Here is a 14,821-nt window from a genome sequence, read left to right on the forward strand (position 1 = left end):
AATGCTTAATTTGAAACTAATGCAAATTGGCATTACCACAAAGTTGCTGCACGTGGGTTTTTTTGAGTGTTCAGACTGCGATGAAATGTCATTATGCTTCCTTTCTCCTTAGCGTCTGTATCATGAGGCCTGGGACAGAGATAAGACGCAGATTTCCATACCTGCTGACACGCCTGTATTGCTGCAGTCCAAAGTGAATGCTCAGAACATCAGCAATGTAAGAGAATGACATTATCTGTGTGGGGCATTATTAAATTAAGAGTGTCACCATTATTCTCACAACTTCTGGCCTGTCCTGTCTTAGAGGCTGCTGTGAATGGTGGTTTACTGATCCCGCTTCCTGTCGTGGTTGCATTGTAAAGCATAGACTTCACTTAAGGCTTCTTTAAGCACAGAGTATTGTTATTGAAGCAGCTGTTCATTAAGCAAAGCAGTCAGAGGTGTGGACCTATAGGGTCCGTGGTATCCTATTGCTTTGCACGCAGTGCATCCAGGGTTTTGGATGCTTTTTGTCAGGTAGAACAGGTGTTTTTCTTCAGAAGCTCGGATGGTGCAGCCAGGTGCGTGTGACCAGAACCTCTGACTTTTGCAAGGTCTTGCTGAATTCACAGGTGCAGCAGCACGTAGGTGCCCGTTTGAGGCATGAATGGTGAATCCGTGCACGTGGTCCGAACTGGTTGCTTAGTGGGGTGCTGTGGCACCTTTTCAGGGATGCTTCAGCCGCCCTTTAATGTTTTGGCTTTTGAGCCTGTATAAATTTGTAAGCCAGGAATTTTCTGTAAAGAGACTGGTGAGACTCATTTCTGTAACCCTCAGAGTTATGGGGGTTGGGGGGCAAACAAGGCGTCTGAGCGGTAAAGCCACAAGGCAGTGGGCTTTAAGAATAAAAATGAGTCTTCCAGTGTCTTGACTAGATGTAAAATGGGTGATTAATTTTGATTACAGAATCGTTATCAGAAGGCCTGGGACGAGGCCAAGGCGAAAAGCTACGACATAAGAGCTGATGCCATTCCCATCAAGCATGCCAAGGCATCCAGAGACATTGCGAGTGAGGTACAGTCTTCCTTTCAAGTTTTTGCTCTGTCTGTCTCTCTGTGCGTGAAGCACAGCAGAACTGAGAGAAGTCCAGTTCAGCTAGAAGCAGCACGGTGTTTTGTGCCGCTGTGTTATTCTGAAGCTGTACTGAGCACGTCTGTCTTTCTGCAACTTGCAACTGCCTCTTGGTGAGTGCTCTGTGAAGGGGATGGTGTGTGATGTCTTTGTGAGCTTGCTAGGAGTGCTAGGTAAGAAACCGTCAACTGTCAGGCACCAGCGATAATTTAAAGCCGATTATAGGAGGGGCGCAACTGTGGCTGTTGCTGCTGCTGAACAAACAGCCGTTCTTGTAATCCCCACTATTAAACATAGTGTCTGTAGAGGTGTGAAGTGTGGCTGGTGCTCAGAGTGATCTTGCGATGTGCACAGGTGTCCACTTCACTGCCATCTTTTGTTGTTTGCAAGTCTAAAGAAAAGCCAGCCATGCTTTTCAGGAATCCCTACTGATTTGGGGAGTATCTTTCCTGGATCCCTGCGTGACTGCACTTTGAGTGGACCTGAGTTTTGCCTGTGTAGAGTCAGCTACCTCCGGGAGCTCGGTTGAAAGGGCTGGCAAGTGTGGAGCCTCAGGGCCCTTTATCTGTCACCCACGTTTAGATGAGAAGTGTGAGGCTATTTGCTTTCTTTTTACGTTTATCAGTACAAGTACAAAGAAACGCACGAGAAACAGAAAGGGCACTACATTGGGTGCCGAACTGCAAAGGAGGATCCCAAACTGTCGTGGGCTGCACGCGCGATGCTGCTGCAGAACGACCGGATCTACCGGAAGGCGTACCATGATTCGAAGGCCCGGGTCCACATCCCAGTGGATATGATGTCCGTCCAGGCAGCCAAGGAATGCCAGACGCTAGTCAGTGATGTTGACTACCGGCATCGCCTGCACGAGTGGACCTGTCTGCCTGACCAGAATGACGTGATCCAAGCAAGGAAGGCCTACGACCTGCAGAGTGATGTGAGTGAGAGTAACTGTACAGAAGCTTTAAGGCGTGTGTGTGAGCGCCTGCTTGTTTGTGAGTGGGCAGACATCCTTTCAAACATTTGTTCAGATCCCTTCAATCAGTTCTGCTGTAGGGTTTTCTTTTCTTTTTTTTTTTTTTAAATTCACGTGGCTGGTTGCTTCCAAATGGGTAGTGTTTACAGCGTGGGGGCCAGAAGTATTTTGGACAGTTCCCATAAAAGTGAAACGTATGTTTCAAATGTGGTTTTGGTCTTTAGAAACATGCGTAGCTTGCAGAATTCCGACGTTTATTTGTGTGTAGCATGTATTTTCCGAAGACCATTAATTTCCTTGCTGTGCAAATGCAGGGTGTAGGTGAGCATGCAAAGGGCCCGATATGGCAGTGTGAGTACTGACTGCTTGCTGCCTAACTTGCTGGGAGAAGCAGCTTGGGGGAAGCCTTGCACGGGAGCTCCCCGTGCCTGCCGTTCTTGCTGCCCTTGCAGTAACCCTGGGTTTGTTTGCAGAACGTGTACAAGTCCGACCTGGAATGGTTGCGTGGCATTGGCTGGTTGACAGAAGGTTCCGTGGACGTGGTAAAAGCAAAGAGAGCCCAGGAGCTCCTGAATGAGAGGTTGTATCGCACGCGGCCAGAGGAGTTGAAGTTCACCAGCATTACTGACACGCCAGATGTTGTCCAGGCTAAGATCAATTCTCTGCAGATCAGTGACGTAAGCTTACTTTTCATATACCTTTCATTTTATGTGGTGACTTTTTTTTCCTTTTCTTCTCTTCTGGGGTAGATCCTACAGTTTTGTCCAAAGCACGATATGGAAAACTAATAAACAAGATAGCCTTTACTGTGAGAATGCTTAATTTGAAACTAATGGAAATTGGCATTACCACAAAGTTGCTGCATGTGGGTTTTTTTGAGTGTTCAGACTGCGATGAAATGTCATTATGCTTCCTTTCTCCTTAGCATCTGTATCGTGAGGCCTGGGACAGAGATAAGACGCAGATTTCCATACCTGCTGACACGCCTGTATTGCTGCAGTCCAAAGTGAATGCTCAGAACATCAGCAATGTAAGAGAATGACATTATCTGTGTGGGGCATTATTAAATTAAGAGTGTCACCATTATTCTCACAACTTCTGGCCTGTCCTCTCTTAGAGGCTGCTGTGAATGGTGGTTTACTGATCCCGCTTCCTGTCGTGGTTGCATTGTAAAGCATAGACTTCACTTAAGGCTTCTTTAAGCACAGAGTATTGTTATTGAAGCAGCTGTTCATTAAGCAAAGCAGTCAGAGGTGTGGACCTATAGGGTCCATGGTATCCTATTGCTTTGCATGCAGTGCATCCAGGGTTTTGGATGCTTTTTGTCAGGTAGAACAGGTGTTTTTCTTCAGAAGCTCGGATGGTGCAGCCAGGTGCATGTGACCAGAACCTCTGACTTTTGCAAGGTCTTGCTGAATTCACAGGTGCAGCAGCACGTAGGTGCCCGTTTGAGGCATGAATGGTGAATCCGTGCACGTGGTCCGAACTGGTTGCTTAGTGGGGTGCTGTGGCACCTTTTCAGGGATGCTTCAGCCGCCCTTTAATGTTTTGGCTTTTGAGCCTGTATAAATTTGTAAGCCAGGAATTTTCTGTAAAGAGACTGGTGAGACTCATTTCTGTAACCCTCAGAGTTATGGGGGTTGGGGGGCAAACAAGGCGTCTGAGCGGTAAAGCCACAAGGCAGTGGGCTTTAAGAATAAAAATGAGTCTTCCAGTGTCTTGACTAGATGTAAAATGGGTGATTAATTTTGATTACAGAATCGTTATCAGAAGGCCTGGGACGAGGCCAAGGCGAAAAGCTACGACATAAGAGCTGATGCCATTCCCATCAAGCATGCCAAGGCATCCAGAGACATTGCGAGTGAGGTACAGTCTTCCTTTCAAGTTTTTGCTCTGTCTGTCTCTCTGTGCGTGAAGCACAGCAGAACTGAGAGAAGTCCAGTTCAGCTAGAAGCAGCACGGTGTTTTGTGCCGCTGTGTTATTCTGAAGCTGTACTGAGCACGTCTGTCTTTCTGCAACTTGCAACTGCCTCTTGGTGAGTGCTCTGTGAAGGGGATGGTGTGTGATGTCTTTGTGAGCTTGCTAGGAGTGCTAGGTAAGAAACCGTCAACTGTCAGGCACCAGCGATAATTTAAAGCCGATTATAGGAGGGGCGCAACTGTGGCTGTTGCTGCTGCTGAACAAACAGCCGTTCTTGTAATCCCCACTATTAAACATAGTCTCTGTAGAGGTGTGAAGTGTGGCTGGTGCTCAGAGTGATCTTGCGATGTGCACAGGTGTCCACTTCACTGCCATCTTTTGTTGTTTGCAAGTCTAAAGAAAAGCCAGCCATGCTTTTCAGGAATCCCTACTGATTTGGGGAGTATCTTTCCTGGATCCCTGCGTGACTGCACTTTGAGTGGACCTGAGTTTTGCCTGTGTAGAGTCAGCTACCTCCGGGAGCTCGGTTGAAAGGGCTGGCAAGTGTGGAGCCTCAGGGCCCTTTATCTGTCACCCACGTTTAGATGAGAAGTGTGAGGCTATTTGCTTTCTTTTTACGTTTATCAGTACAAGTACAAAGAAACGCACGAGAAACAGAAAGGGCACTACATTGGGTGCCGAACTGCAAAGGAGGATCCCAAACTGTCGTGGGCTGCACGCGCGATGCTGCTGCAGAACGACCGGATCTACCGGAAGGCGTACCATGATTCGAAGGCCCGGGTCCACATCCCAGTGGATATGATGTCCGTCCAGGCAGCCAAGGAATGCCAGACGCTAGTCAGTGATGTTGACTACCGGCATCGCCTGCACGAGTGGACCTGTCTGCCTGACCAGAATGACGTGATCCAAGCAAGGAAGGCCTACGACCTGCAGAGTGATGTGCGTATATTTAGAGATATGGGAGATACTGTTCTACTATATTTGCTGTTTAATTTATTATATTCTCATTTAGAAGTTTTGGTATTATACAGTCACAGAAGATTTCTTTTAAGACAACTTTCTTCGTTATTTAATGTTTTTGTCCTTTTCAAAGTATGGATATTGTTTTTGAATTCTGAAAATCTTTCATATTAGTGTCTACTGTGTTACTGTATGGTTTTGGAGAGCTGTGGTTTGGAGATGATGATGGTTTTATTTTTCTTGATGGGATTTATGCTATAGCATCTCTTTTTTTCTCTTTGGAATCAAATGGCTTTTATTACTCCTCTTTGTGAGAGTCCTCTTGGAAATTTTTTTAATGACCAAGAAAGCTATGTAGGACAGCAAGTAAGCTGTTGTAGTGGCTGATACCATGGAAGTAGGAGTCAGTGCAGCTGATTTCCTTTCTTGGCTTTGCTGCTTAGCAGTCACTGCTCAATGGTCACTCTTCCTCTGTTTCCAGTTTGGGCTTACAGGGTGAGATTTCCTCATTGAAGATTTTGCTCGATTAAAATTTAAATATTGTGATCTGATACTAGTTTAGGAGGTATGCTGTGTACCTCCAGTCCCCGTTTTCTCCATACCAGTTTTTTACTTCTTTTTGTCAGGCTCTTTGGTGGGCAGCTTGTTTTGATGTTTGGACTCATAAATCATTTACGTTAGTAGGGAAATGAGTATTTTGGAGGGGACAGGAGGATCTTGACCCTCCCCTTTCTGTTTTTAACAGCCATTGCATTCAGTTGTTTCCCCTCTATTTAACTGCATAAGGTTTAAAATGTTTAAGAAATGAACTACTTAAGGTCTGTTTCCCAGATTGCATTTTACTTATGACACTGACACAAGTCCCTTGTATATAAAAGGTATTCTAGCTCTAGCTGATGTGACATTTTCTAGAACACTTACTGCTTAGTATAGTTTAAAATAATTAAGACAGTCCTTTTAAACAAAATATTCTTTCTTTTTAACCATCTCTGATACAGGCTGTCTATAAGTCAGATCTGGAATGGCTCCGTGGAATTGGCTGGTTGCCAAATGACTCTCCTGATGTAAAGAGAGTGAAGCATGCCCAGAATCTCCTGAGTGACAACGTGTACCGTACACCTATAGAAAGCCTGAAATACACCAGTGTTGTTGATTCTCCAGATGTTCTTCAAGCTAAAGTTAATGCTGAACAAGTCAGCATTGTACGTAGCAACATTTTTAAAGTTTTGCATTGTTTCAGGAGTATAAATAATTAAGGAGAAATCTCACTGCTGAAATATAAAATCCATCAGTTGTATTTTAAGACAAGTTTACTGTTTGTCTAGACGTTTTATTTTTTAGAGATAATAATTCAGGAGGGATTTATGGAATTTTATGTTATTGACAAGTGGAATTAGTTTTATTTTTGCAATATAATAAATTAAACTATTTTAACAGCCAAAATATAAAGAAGCCTGGGAAAAGGACAAGGTTATGATACATATGATGTCAGACACACCTGCAATCAACCTAGCCAGGACTAATGCTCTTAATTATAGCCAGGTATGTTTATCATTTTAATTTCTTACATTTTTATAAAATAGAAATGATATCCTGTGAATTTTAACTTCTTAAGAAGTTATTTATGAACTTGTAGGTTAAGTCACGTGGATCGCATTGAAGTCAGTCCTCATACAGGGCTTGCAGCATTCCCATCACTGTGCTTGCATTCAGCTATTTAAAAATGATTAATATAATGCATCACTGAGATACAATATTTTGTTGAAATGTAAGAGAGCCTAAGACATATCAATATTTACTAAACTTTTACAAACGCCCTCTGTGCAGTATAGGTTGCAAAACCTGTGTTACAGGTACTGGAAATGCTTGAAAGGCAGTAAGATTTACAGCAGTATTTCTGGCGGGGAGCAGGAGTAACACAAATAATTCACGCAGTACTTCAGAAACAAATGGCACTCAACTGTTTTTTCCTTTAATGGCAAATGTCAGAATATTATTAAGCGTATGTCTGACATTTTTCTGTTTTTTTCAGAAACTGTACAAAGAAGCTTGGGATGAGTTGAAGACGAGTTGTGATTTGAGAGCAGATGCAATCCCAATCAAGGCAGCCAAAGCTTCCAGAGAAATTGCCAGTGATGTAAGTGCAAAAAGAGGCATTTAGCTCTTCACCTGCTTCCCTAGAGCTATTTCATGATAACTTTTAGTAATGGTGATCTTTGTTCTTTACCCTAGTATAAATACAAATTAGATCATGAGAAACAGAAAGGACATTATGTTGGAGTTCCAAATGCCAAAGCAGATACGAGAATGAAGTTTGCCCTTGGCATAGGCAAGGTTCAGAGTGAACTAGAGTACAAGAAGCACTTTGCCAAATGGAAGACAGAGTGCCACCTGCCAGCTGATATGCTATCCGTCCTGTCAGCCAAGCATGGTCAGTCTTTAGTCAGTGATATTGACTACCGTCATTACTTGCATCGGTGGATCTGTCTTCCCGATCAGAATGATGTCATACAGGCCAGGAAAGCCTATGATCTTCAGAGTGATGTAAGTTAACACAAATTCTTAGTTTATCTTACTGCTTTCTTGTCTCTTATTGGTCTGCTTCAGCTTTAACTGGAGCCAGTGGGAATCTTCTGTTGATTTCAGTAAGAGTTAGCTTTGCCTTTTATTAAGAATGCATAGTGTATACCACTATTATTTATTGGCAAGTTTGAAGTGTGATAAATTTAGATAGAGTGCTGATATTGGAAGTCTTGCTTTCCTTTTAACCAGTGGAAGTAAGTGTCACTATTTATGAAACTTGTTGGATCATACAGGGGGGTGTGGCTAACAATATGGACTCTCTTTTGTCTTCCCAGGCTATTTACAAATCTGATTTAGAATGGCTACGTGGAATTGGATGGTTGCCAAATGATTCAGTTGGGATCAACCATGTCAAATATGCTGGAGACCTCTTGAATGAGGTAAAAATTGTTTTTCAGTAGTAAAATATTCTCAAGAGTATTCTTAATTTTAAGTATGTTTAATTATTAAGTACATCAATATTTCATTTAATTTTATTATGAAAAATACAACAACTTCAATATTTCCACAGTGTTCATTGTTTATGGAGAGATCTTCTTTCCATGTAATCTTTGTTTTCTGCTCTCTATATTCAGAATTGCTATACTCCAGTATAATCTGATTGTAATTTCATCTTTTTTCTCTTGTACAGAAAAAGTATCGTACAAAAGCTGAAACTCTTCCATTTACTCCAGTGGCAGACAGAGTTGATTATATCACAGCAAAGAATAGTGGTGAAATTCTTAGTGATGTAAGTCCGCTGGCATATTTCCAGGCTGTTAACTTGGTCTGCGTGTTTACATGGTAGGATTTTATTGTTATGAAGAAAAAAAGGATTAATGCAAAGGAATTCTGGAACAATCTCTGGGAATTCTGTGATTGTATAGGGTTAATATGAACAGGACACTATTAGCTCAATGGCTTATGAGGGAAGAAGCTCCTCAAGCAGAGTAACACCTACTGCATTGTTCTTAGGCATGTGAAAAGCCATTGCTAGTTCTGTGACCAGTCCCTTCTTTAAGTTTCGATGATCATCGAGAACGTGATGAATTTTAGTGATGTCAGTATGATCATCTTTCAGCTTTGCTGGTGAATGTGTCTATTAGTGGTGTTGTCAAGGGAAGACTGTGGGTAAATATCTACTTCTGCTCTGGCAACCATAACATTTACCCCTTTTCACTTACACCAATACGAGTTTACCCACTTTTTAGCTTACTACTGTGTTACAGTAAACATGAGGAAAGCTGGTGTGCAATCACCTTGCCTTTCTTACTGTCTTTTTGAAAGCTAGCATGTGAGAAGCTAGCCTGTGAACATGACATGACTCGCCCTCAATTCATGAGTTTGTGCTTCTTATTTTCAGTATGCTTCCCCCTGGAGAACAGGGCAAGCTAAACACCTGTATTAGCTCAAACACTGGTAAAAGGATGACACTGACAATGATACGGTTGAAATGAATGGCAGGCAGGCTGCCATGCAACCACGTGCAAATATTTGGGCATGTCCTGTGTTTGGGAATATGACTCTCTGTGTGTGTGTGTGTGTGTGTGTGTGTGTGTGGCTGGGAGGTGCTAAAATGCTGCATTCACTTAGAGATCATGCTGAGTAGAGAAACAGGAGATTCGGTCTTCAAATGCTCAAAATCTGCTGTCCTGCTTCAAACACTTCTTGCTGTAGCTGGGCTATTGGCTGTAGATCCTGGTAGATCAAACAGCCAGCATAATTTTGGCTTCTGAGGATTTGCCCCTATCCATCCAGGCATCTTGGAACAAGCTTTCAAAATTTCTCTGGCCAATTTTGTAATTTCTTTTCTTGCATAACTTCCTTTCAAAAAAAATCTATTTGGATGCATATTTAATGTGTCGTATCTAGTAGCCTTGAGAAATAATTTGTCTACATTATTTTGTGCATAAAATGTGGGTCTTGATACTATGTTTTGCAAATGTGATGATGTTGCAAGGCAGTCATTTATTTCTGTGTTCTAGATTAAATATCACAAAGCATGGAATGAGGTCAAGTCCAATTACACTCTAACAGACACGCCACAGCTAGATATGGCCCGAGAGGCAGCCAGAATTCTTAATCAGGTATGTATTCTTTGTCGTCTGACAATTTCTAATCACATTAGTAGCTCTATAGGGCAATTTACAAAACTTGCCTTGCTAAGAACATCCTAAGGGAAGGATTCATTTTCCTTAGACTTTAATACAGGTTACATATACACAGTAATAGCAATGATTATAATAGTTTTAAATTCCTCCTCACTTTTATTTTCCACAGAATTTATACAAGGAAAGCTGGGAGAAAGAAAAAGCCACTGGTTACCTCTTACCTCCTGACACTGTGCAGATCTCTCATGCCAAACACTCAAATGATGTCCAAAGTGAGGTAATAATTTTTTCTCATCACATTAGGAAGGGAGTGCTTGGAAGCCTTGGAATGTTAAAAGCCTTGCAAATTCAGCCACTGAGAGGTTATAAGGTTTTGTGTTAGGGGCAACACCCAGTAGAGTTTTCATAACCCATGAAGTCCACTGTCCTCCAAAACAATTTTTCTGTTTATGATGTTATGGGTATTGTGAGTATTGGTGCTTAAAGATCAGATTCCCCTTTCCATCTTCACCTTGTCCAGACGCAGTCCTTTTGAAATCAACTAAGTACAGACCTTCATATTTTATTTGTAAACATACCTAAATTATATGTTTATAATATATAGTTCTGATAACACTTTTTGGCATATTCTGGAGGCTTCCTCTTTGAAAAACTTTAAGATGATATGCATATTGCATTCTAAATTTTTGCATAATAGATGTTGAAATTATTACATGGCACTAAGCTACTGAACATGCATTTTAACAAAACTGTGGTGCAGATACTTTCAATAAACTGCAACTCTTCAGACAGTCTCAAATAATTTATTAGAAGAATTTGTTACAGAACTGAAGTTAAGTGCATTTTAATAAATATTTTCTAACAAGACTTTCCTCTTGTGTTGAAAATACTGTTTACTAAAAATGGTAGCATGTTAATCTAGAAAATTATATATTTTGAAGTTGAAGGAGTATACAGATTAACATTACTGTTTGTATCATAACATTTTTATCTGGTCACGTACTGAAAACTTAAGACTGCAGTTGACAGGTCCTTGTCTCAATAACAAGGTCTCAATCTGCTCTTTGTGTTGACAAAAACGTAGCTTTTCACAAGTTAAAAAAAAAGAGTAGATATAATCTGTGTTGGTTTTTACATATTTCTCCCCTCTTCCATCAGCTTAAATACAAAGCTGAGTATGTGAAACAAAGAGGACACTATGTTGGAGTTCCCACTATGAGAGATGACCCCAAACTGGTGTGGTTTGAGCACGCAGGCGAGATCCAGAATGACAGATTGTACAAATCAAATTATCACAAAACTAAGTCAAAAATTCACATTCCTCCGGATATGGTGTCAGTTATGGCAGCCAAGGAATGTCAGACCTTGGTCAGTGATATTGATTACCGCCAATACCTGCATGAATGGACATGTCATCCTGATCAGAATGACTGTATTCAGGCAAGGAAAGCCTATGATCTACAAAGTGATGTAAGTGATTCTATATACATGCTATGTAATATACACTTTGTTTAGTCTAAGTGTATTGTCCATAATACATAAGACTGAAAAGTGTCACCCTAGCTAAAGTAATTTCTTTTTTATTCCTTTTTATCATTTAGAATATTTACAAATCTGATTTGGAATGGCTCCGTGGCTGTGGTTGGATTCCTCTGGATTCAGTAGAACACAAGAAAGTTAAGAATGCACAAGAATTGATAAATAAGGTGAGAGAAAATATTGTAGCGGTTAGTGATTAGCTCTTATTTCTCATGCACAATATTTAAGAAAATATTTCGTCTCTTTGCAGCGAGCATATACAAAAGAAGCCCTTGATAACTTTTCCAATTATACAAGCGTGGTTGACACTCCAGACATTGTTTTGGCAAAGATTAACTCTGTCAATCAGAGTGATGTATGTACTTTTATTTTTTTAATAGAAACTGTTATATTAGTAGAATTAGTAAATGACTTAATTGCTTTTACTAGACTATATATGTAGCAGTATGTATGTACGTTTGTGTGCATGTGCATGTTTCATTAATAATAGACTTATTGTGGTAAATAAGTTGCACAGTAAAAGTCATCGAAGTGAATAACACAATATGAGTCCTGTTCACAATGAATTGCAGTATATTTTATAATACTGGCTGAGTTCATGGCAGTTCTGCTGACCTATGTTTGCTGATCAGAATATTTAATTTCACTAGAATACTGTGTGGATTTTGTGATGTGATGACATTTGCCTACATACCATAGTGGTTGGAAGATACTACCAGCATCACTGAAGATATGATAATGTAACTGAAAATAAACATCTGCTTCTGATAGATAGACTAGTTGGGCTAATTTATTTCTCTTCTCCATGGAATTAACATAGTATCTGTTTTCTTTTTTTAGCTAAAATACAAAGAAACATTTAACCTTGAGAAAGGCCAGTACATTGGGTCTGATGATACGCCTGCGCTGAACCATGCCAGAGACATGGCCTTACTATATAGTGATGTAAGATTTGATAAATATCTGATTAAGTTTTAGTTTATTTTTTTGAAAACAAAAGAACACTGGACTGGACTTCAGAAAGCTGTGTTCTATTTCTAGTTTTGTCACTGATCTACTGGGTGACACTGGGAAAGTCATTTAATATGTTTGTTCTCCATTTTTTCCCAATTTGGATAATGGGGACAATGATAACTTCTTTCCTCACTGACCTGATCTTAAAGCAGTGCTGCATGGCATTGGGTAGTTGTAGTAGTAGTAGTAGTGTTTGTGTGACAAAAATGCTTTATAATTCCATTTAATAATGTCTCCCTAGACTACTGGTGAAATTTTCATTTATTTTTTGGTAAGAGAAAACTGTAGATCATTTACAGTATTAAGCAGTTACTTATGAGTAGTCTCATTAATTTTAATACTAAATCTCTATTTTTGAAAATGTAGTTACTACTCATTCGTGTGAATAGGGGCTTTACAGTTTAGTCTGAATGTAAATATATTTATTATTTAACATATATATGATTTGTTAGAAAAATACCACTGACACAGATAATGCTATTACAGTAAATAATAGTATTAATAGTACTCGGGAATTTTTCAAAATTTTGAACATATATCTGTAGAATTTTATACGGCACTTGTAACCAAGAATTCATATCCATCATATTCTGAATATTTCTTACGCTTCTGGATGAGAAATGTCAAATTCAAGGTCATCTTTCAAGAAAGCAAATTTGGTGAAGAAAGCAGAGATCAGTTCACATTCATGCTAAATTACTTCCCTGAACTGGCACACTAGTTCTGGTTTCCTTACTGACACTAAACAAAGTGTTTGAAATGAATGTTCTCCATTTACTTAATTGGGGCCAATCATGGAATAAGGGACTACTCTATAAAAGTAGCCCTATCCCGTGTGAGTAAAAATGGCAGATTCAAACTTTAAATATTTTGCTAATATGAATAAGATTTTAAATATTTTGCTAATATTAATACATTTCTTGGAAACTGTAGTGGATTTTTTTCTCAAAACCTGTATGTGTTTTGTTTGTCTAGAAACTTTATAAAAATGCTTGGGAAATCAGTAAGCCCATTGGGTATACTTTGGATGAGAAATACATTCCGCTTGTTGGAGCTAAGCATGCAAATTACATTAATAGTGAGGTTAGTATGAATTTTCCATTCTTTCTCTCTTTTGCTGTGTGTTGTTAGAGTGAACTTTACAATTTCCACATTAATATTTTGCAGCTTAAATATAAGGAAATATATGAGAAGCTGAAAGGCCATTACCTGGCTGGGAAGGATATCGGTGATTTCCCCAGTGTCATTCACTCGCTAGCATTCCAGAAAATGAGAAGTGCGGTAAGTAGAGGATTATTCTTGCTGCAATATTTTCCCTTTTCTATATTTTATCTATATTTTAGTGTGACTCTCATATTAAACATAAATAATGCCATGCTTAATAATTATTGTAGTAGTAGTATTTTCAATACACTTATGTTTCCTGAATGGTTATTTTGTACATGAGGTGCATAATTGAACTTGAAATGATTTAGGAGATGAAGGAAGTTATTCAGTGATTAGACAAATTAGAATAGAAAAAAACTACTTTATTCTAGTTCAATTTATGAATGTGAGCAGTAAGAAGTACCATATGACTTGGGATACTTTTGCTCTATAAAAAACTGCCAGTTTTGTTTCAATTTTGTATTGATATAGAATTTTAAGAACTAGAAGTGTAACAGAACATCCAATGTGCATTTATCATCCCCACTGCACATTTAGCATGTCATGCTGGACATAAAGTTAATATGATCCCAGATATTATCTTCATTTGCACAGGGAGATTCAACTAAACTAAAACCACATTTGTAGCATGTGACTTCTTTTATCTTGGAGTCTTATAAATTTTCACACCAGCTATTTAGTCTGCAAGTGAAGAAGATCATTCTTGTCCTTGTAGCACCCCTTTAGAATAAATGGTGGTTAATTACTAAGTCCTCTAAATCAACATTTCCTCCTACTGAAGCCTATGAGAGTTCAGCCATTAATTTCAGAAAGTATGCCTCAGACTGTGCTATAACCTGTATGCTGTTAGAGTCAAAATTGTCTTAGAGAAAAACACTATTTGTTCTTCTTGCTTTCTCCCCAATCTTTGCTTTTTAGTTGGCATACAGAAAAAATTATGAAGATACCAAAGCAAATGTCCATATTCCAAGTGACATGATGAATCATGTGCTAGCTAAAAGGTGCCAATATATTCTCAGTGATCTAGAATACCGAACTTACTTTCATCAGTGGAATTGTTCGCCTGAAGAGAATGATGTTGTTCAAGCCAGAAAGGCCCAGGAGATTTTGAGTGATGTATGTATGAAATTTCATTTATTTGTTTGACATTTTAGTACCATTTTATGCTGTTTTCTCAAAGTATTTAAATATGAAATACTTTCAACTATTTTCAAAGAATTTAAATGTGGAATTATTAACCATGCTTCTAGACTGTGCAGTAGATAGTAGCAAAAATTACATTTTTTCAGTTTTCTTCGGGACATTTTAATGGTCTGGTTATTTGATTTAGTTTCACTTGTAAATCCTTTAGGAAAAACAATCAGATTGACTGTGAGATAGGCTAGTCTTCTTTGTATTTGCATATAAACCTCCAAATAGTTGTAATTATTGAATGAGCCTGGGTCAGGTTCAGTAGTAATC

General features: G+C 39.4%; 1 protein-coding gene across 1 annotated transcript in view; it reads left to right on the forward strand.

The window, feature by feature from the left end:
- NEB (nebulin) overlaps positions 1-14,821 on the forward strand; it is a 142,201-nt gene that overhangs the window by 74,838 nt on the left and 52,542 nt on the right. The window contains exons 83-104 of the mRNA XM_064514551.1: positions 113-217; positions 946-1,053; positions 1,736-2,047; positions 2,560-2,763; positions 3,012-3,116; positions 3,845-3,952; positions 4,635-4,946; positions 5,966-6,169; positions 6,405-6,509; positions 7,000-7,104; positions 7,200-7,511; positions 7,826-7,930; positions 8,182-8,280; positions 9,515-9,616; positions 9,810-9,917; positions 10,799-11,110; positions 11,242-11,346; positions 11,430-11,534; positions 12,020-12,124; positions 13,169-13,276; positions 13,361-13,474; positions 14,279-14,476. Coding sequence (XP_064370621.1) covers positions 113-217; positions 946-1,053; positions 1,736-2,047; positions 2,560-2,763; positions 3,012-3,116; positions 3,845-3,952; positions 4,635-4,946; positions 5,966-6,169; positions 6,405-6,509; positions 7,000-7,104; positions 7,200-7,511; positions 7,826-7,930; positions 8,182-8,280; positions 9,515-9,616; positions 9,810-9,917; positions 10,799-11,110; positions 11,242-11,346; positions 11,430-11,534; positions 12,020-12,124; positions 13,169-13,276; positions 13,361-13,474; positions 14,279-14,476 — 3,441 coding nt within the window. The remainder of the gene's footprint in view (positions 1-112; positions 218-945; positions 1,054-1,735; positions 2,048-2,559; positions 2,764-3,011; positions 3,117-3,844; positions 3,953-4,634; positions 4,947-5,965; positions 6,170-6,404; positions 6,510-6,999; positions 7,105-7,199; positions 7,512-7,825; positions 7,931-8,181; positions 8,281-9,514; positions 9,617-9,809; positions 9,918-10,798; positions 11,111-11,241; positions 11,347-11,429; positions 11,535-12,019; positions 12,125-13,168; positions 13,277-13,360; positions 13,475-14,278; positions 14,477-14,821) is intronic.

Source organism: Dromaius novaehollandiae, chromosome 7 (assembly GCF_036370855.1).
Source record: "Dromaius novaehollandiae isolate bDroNov1 chromosome 7, bDroNov1.hap1, whole genome shotgun sequence".
Classification (NCBI taxonomy): Eukaryota; Metazoa; Chordata; class Aves; order Casuariiformes; family Dromaiidae; genus Dromaius; species Dromaius novaehollandiae.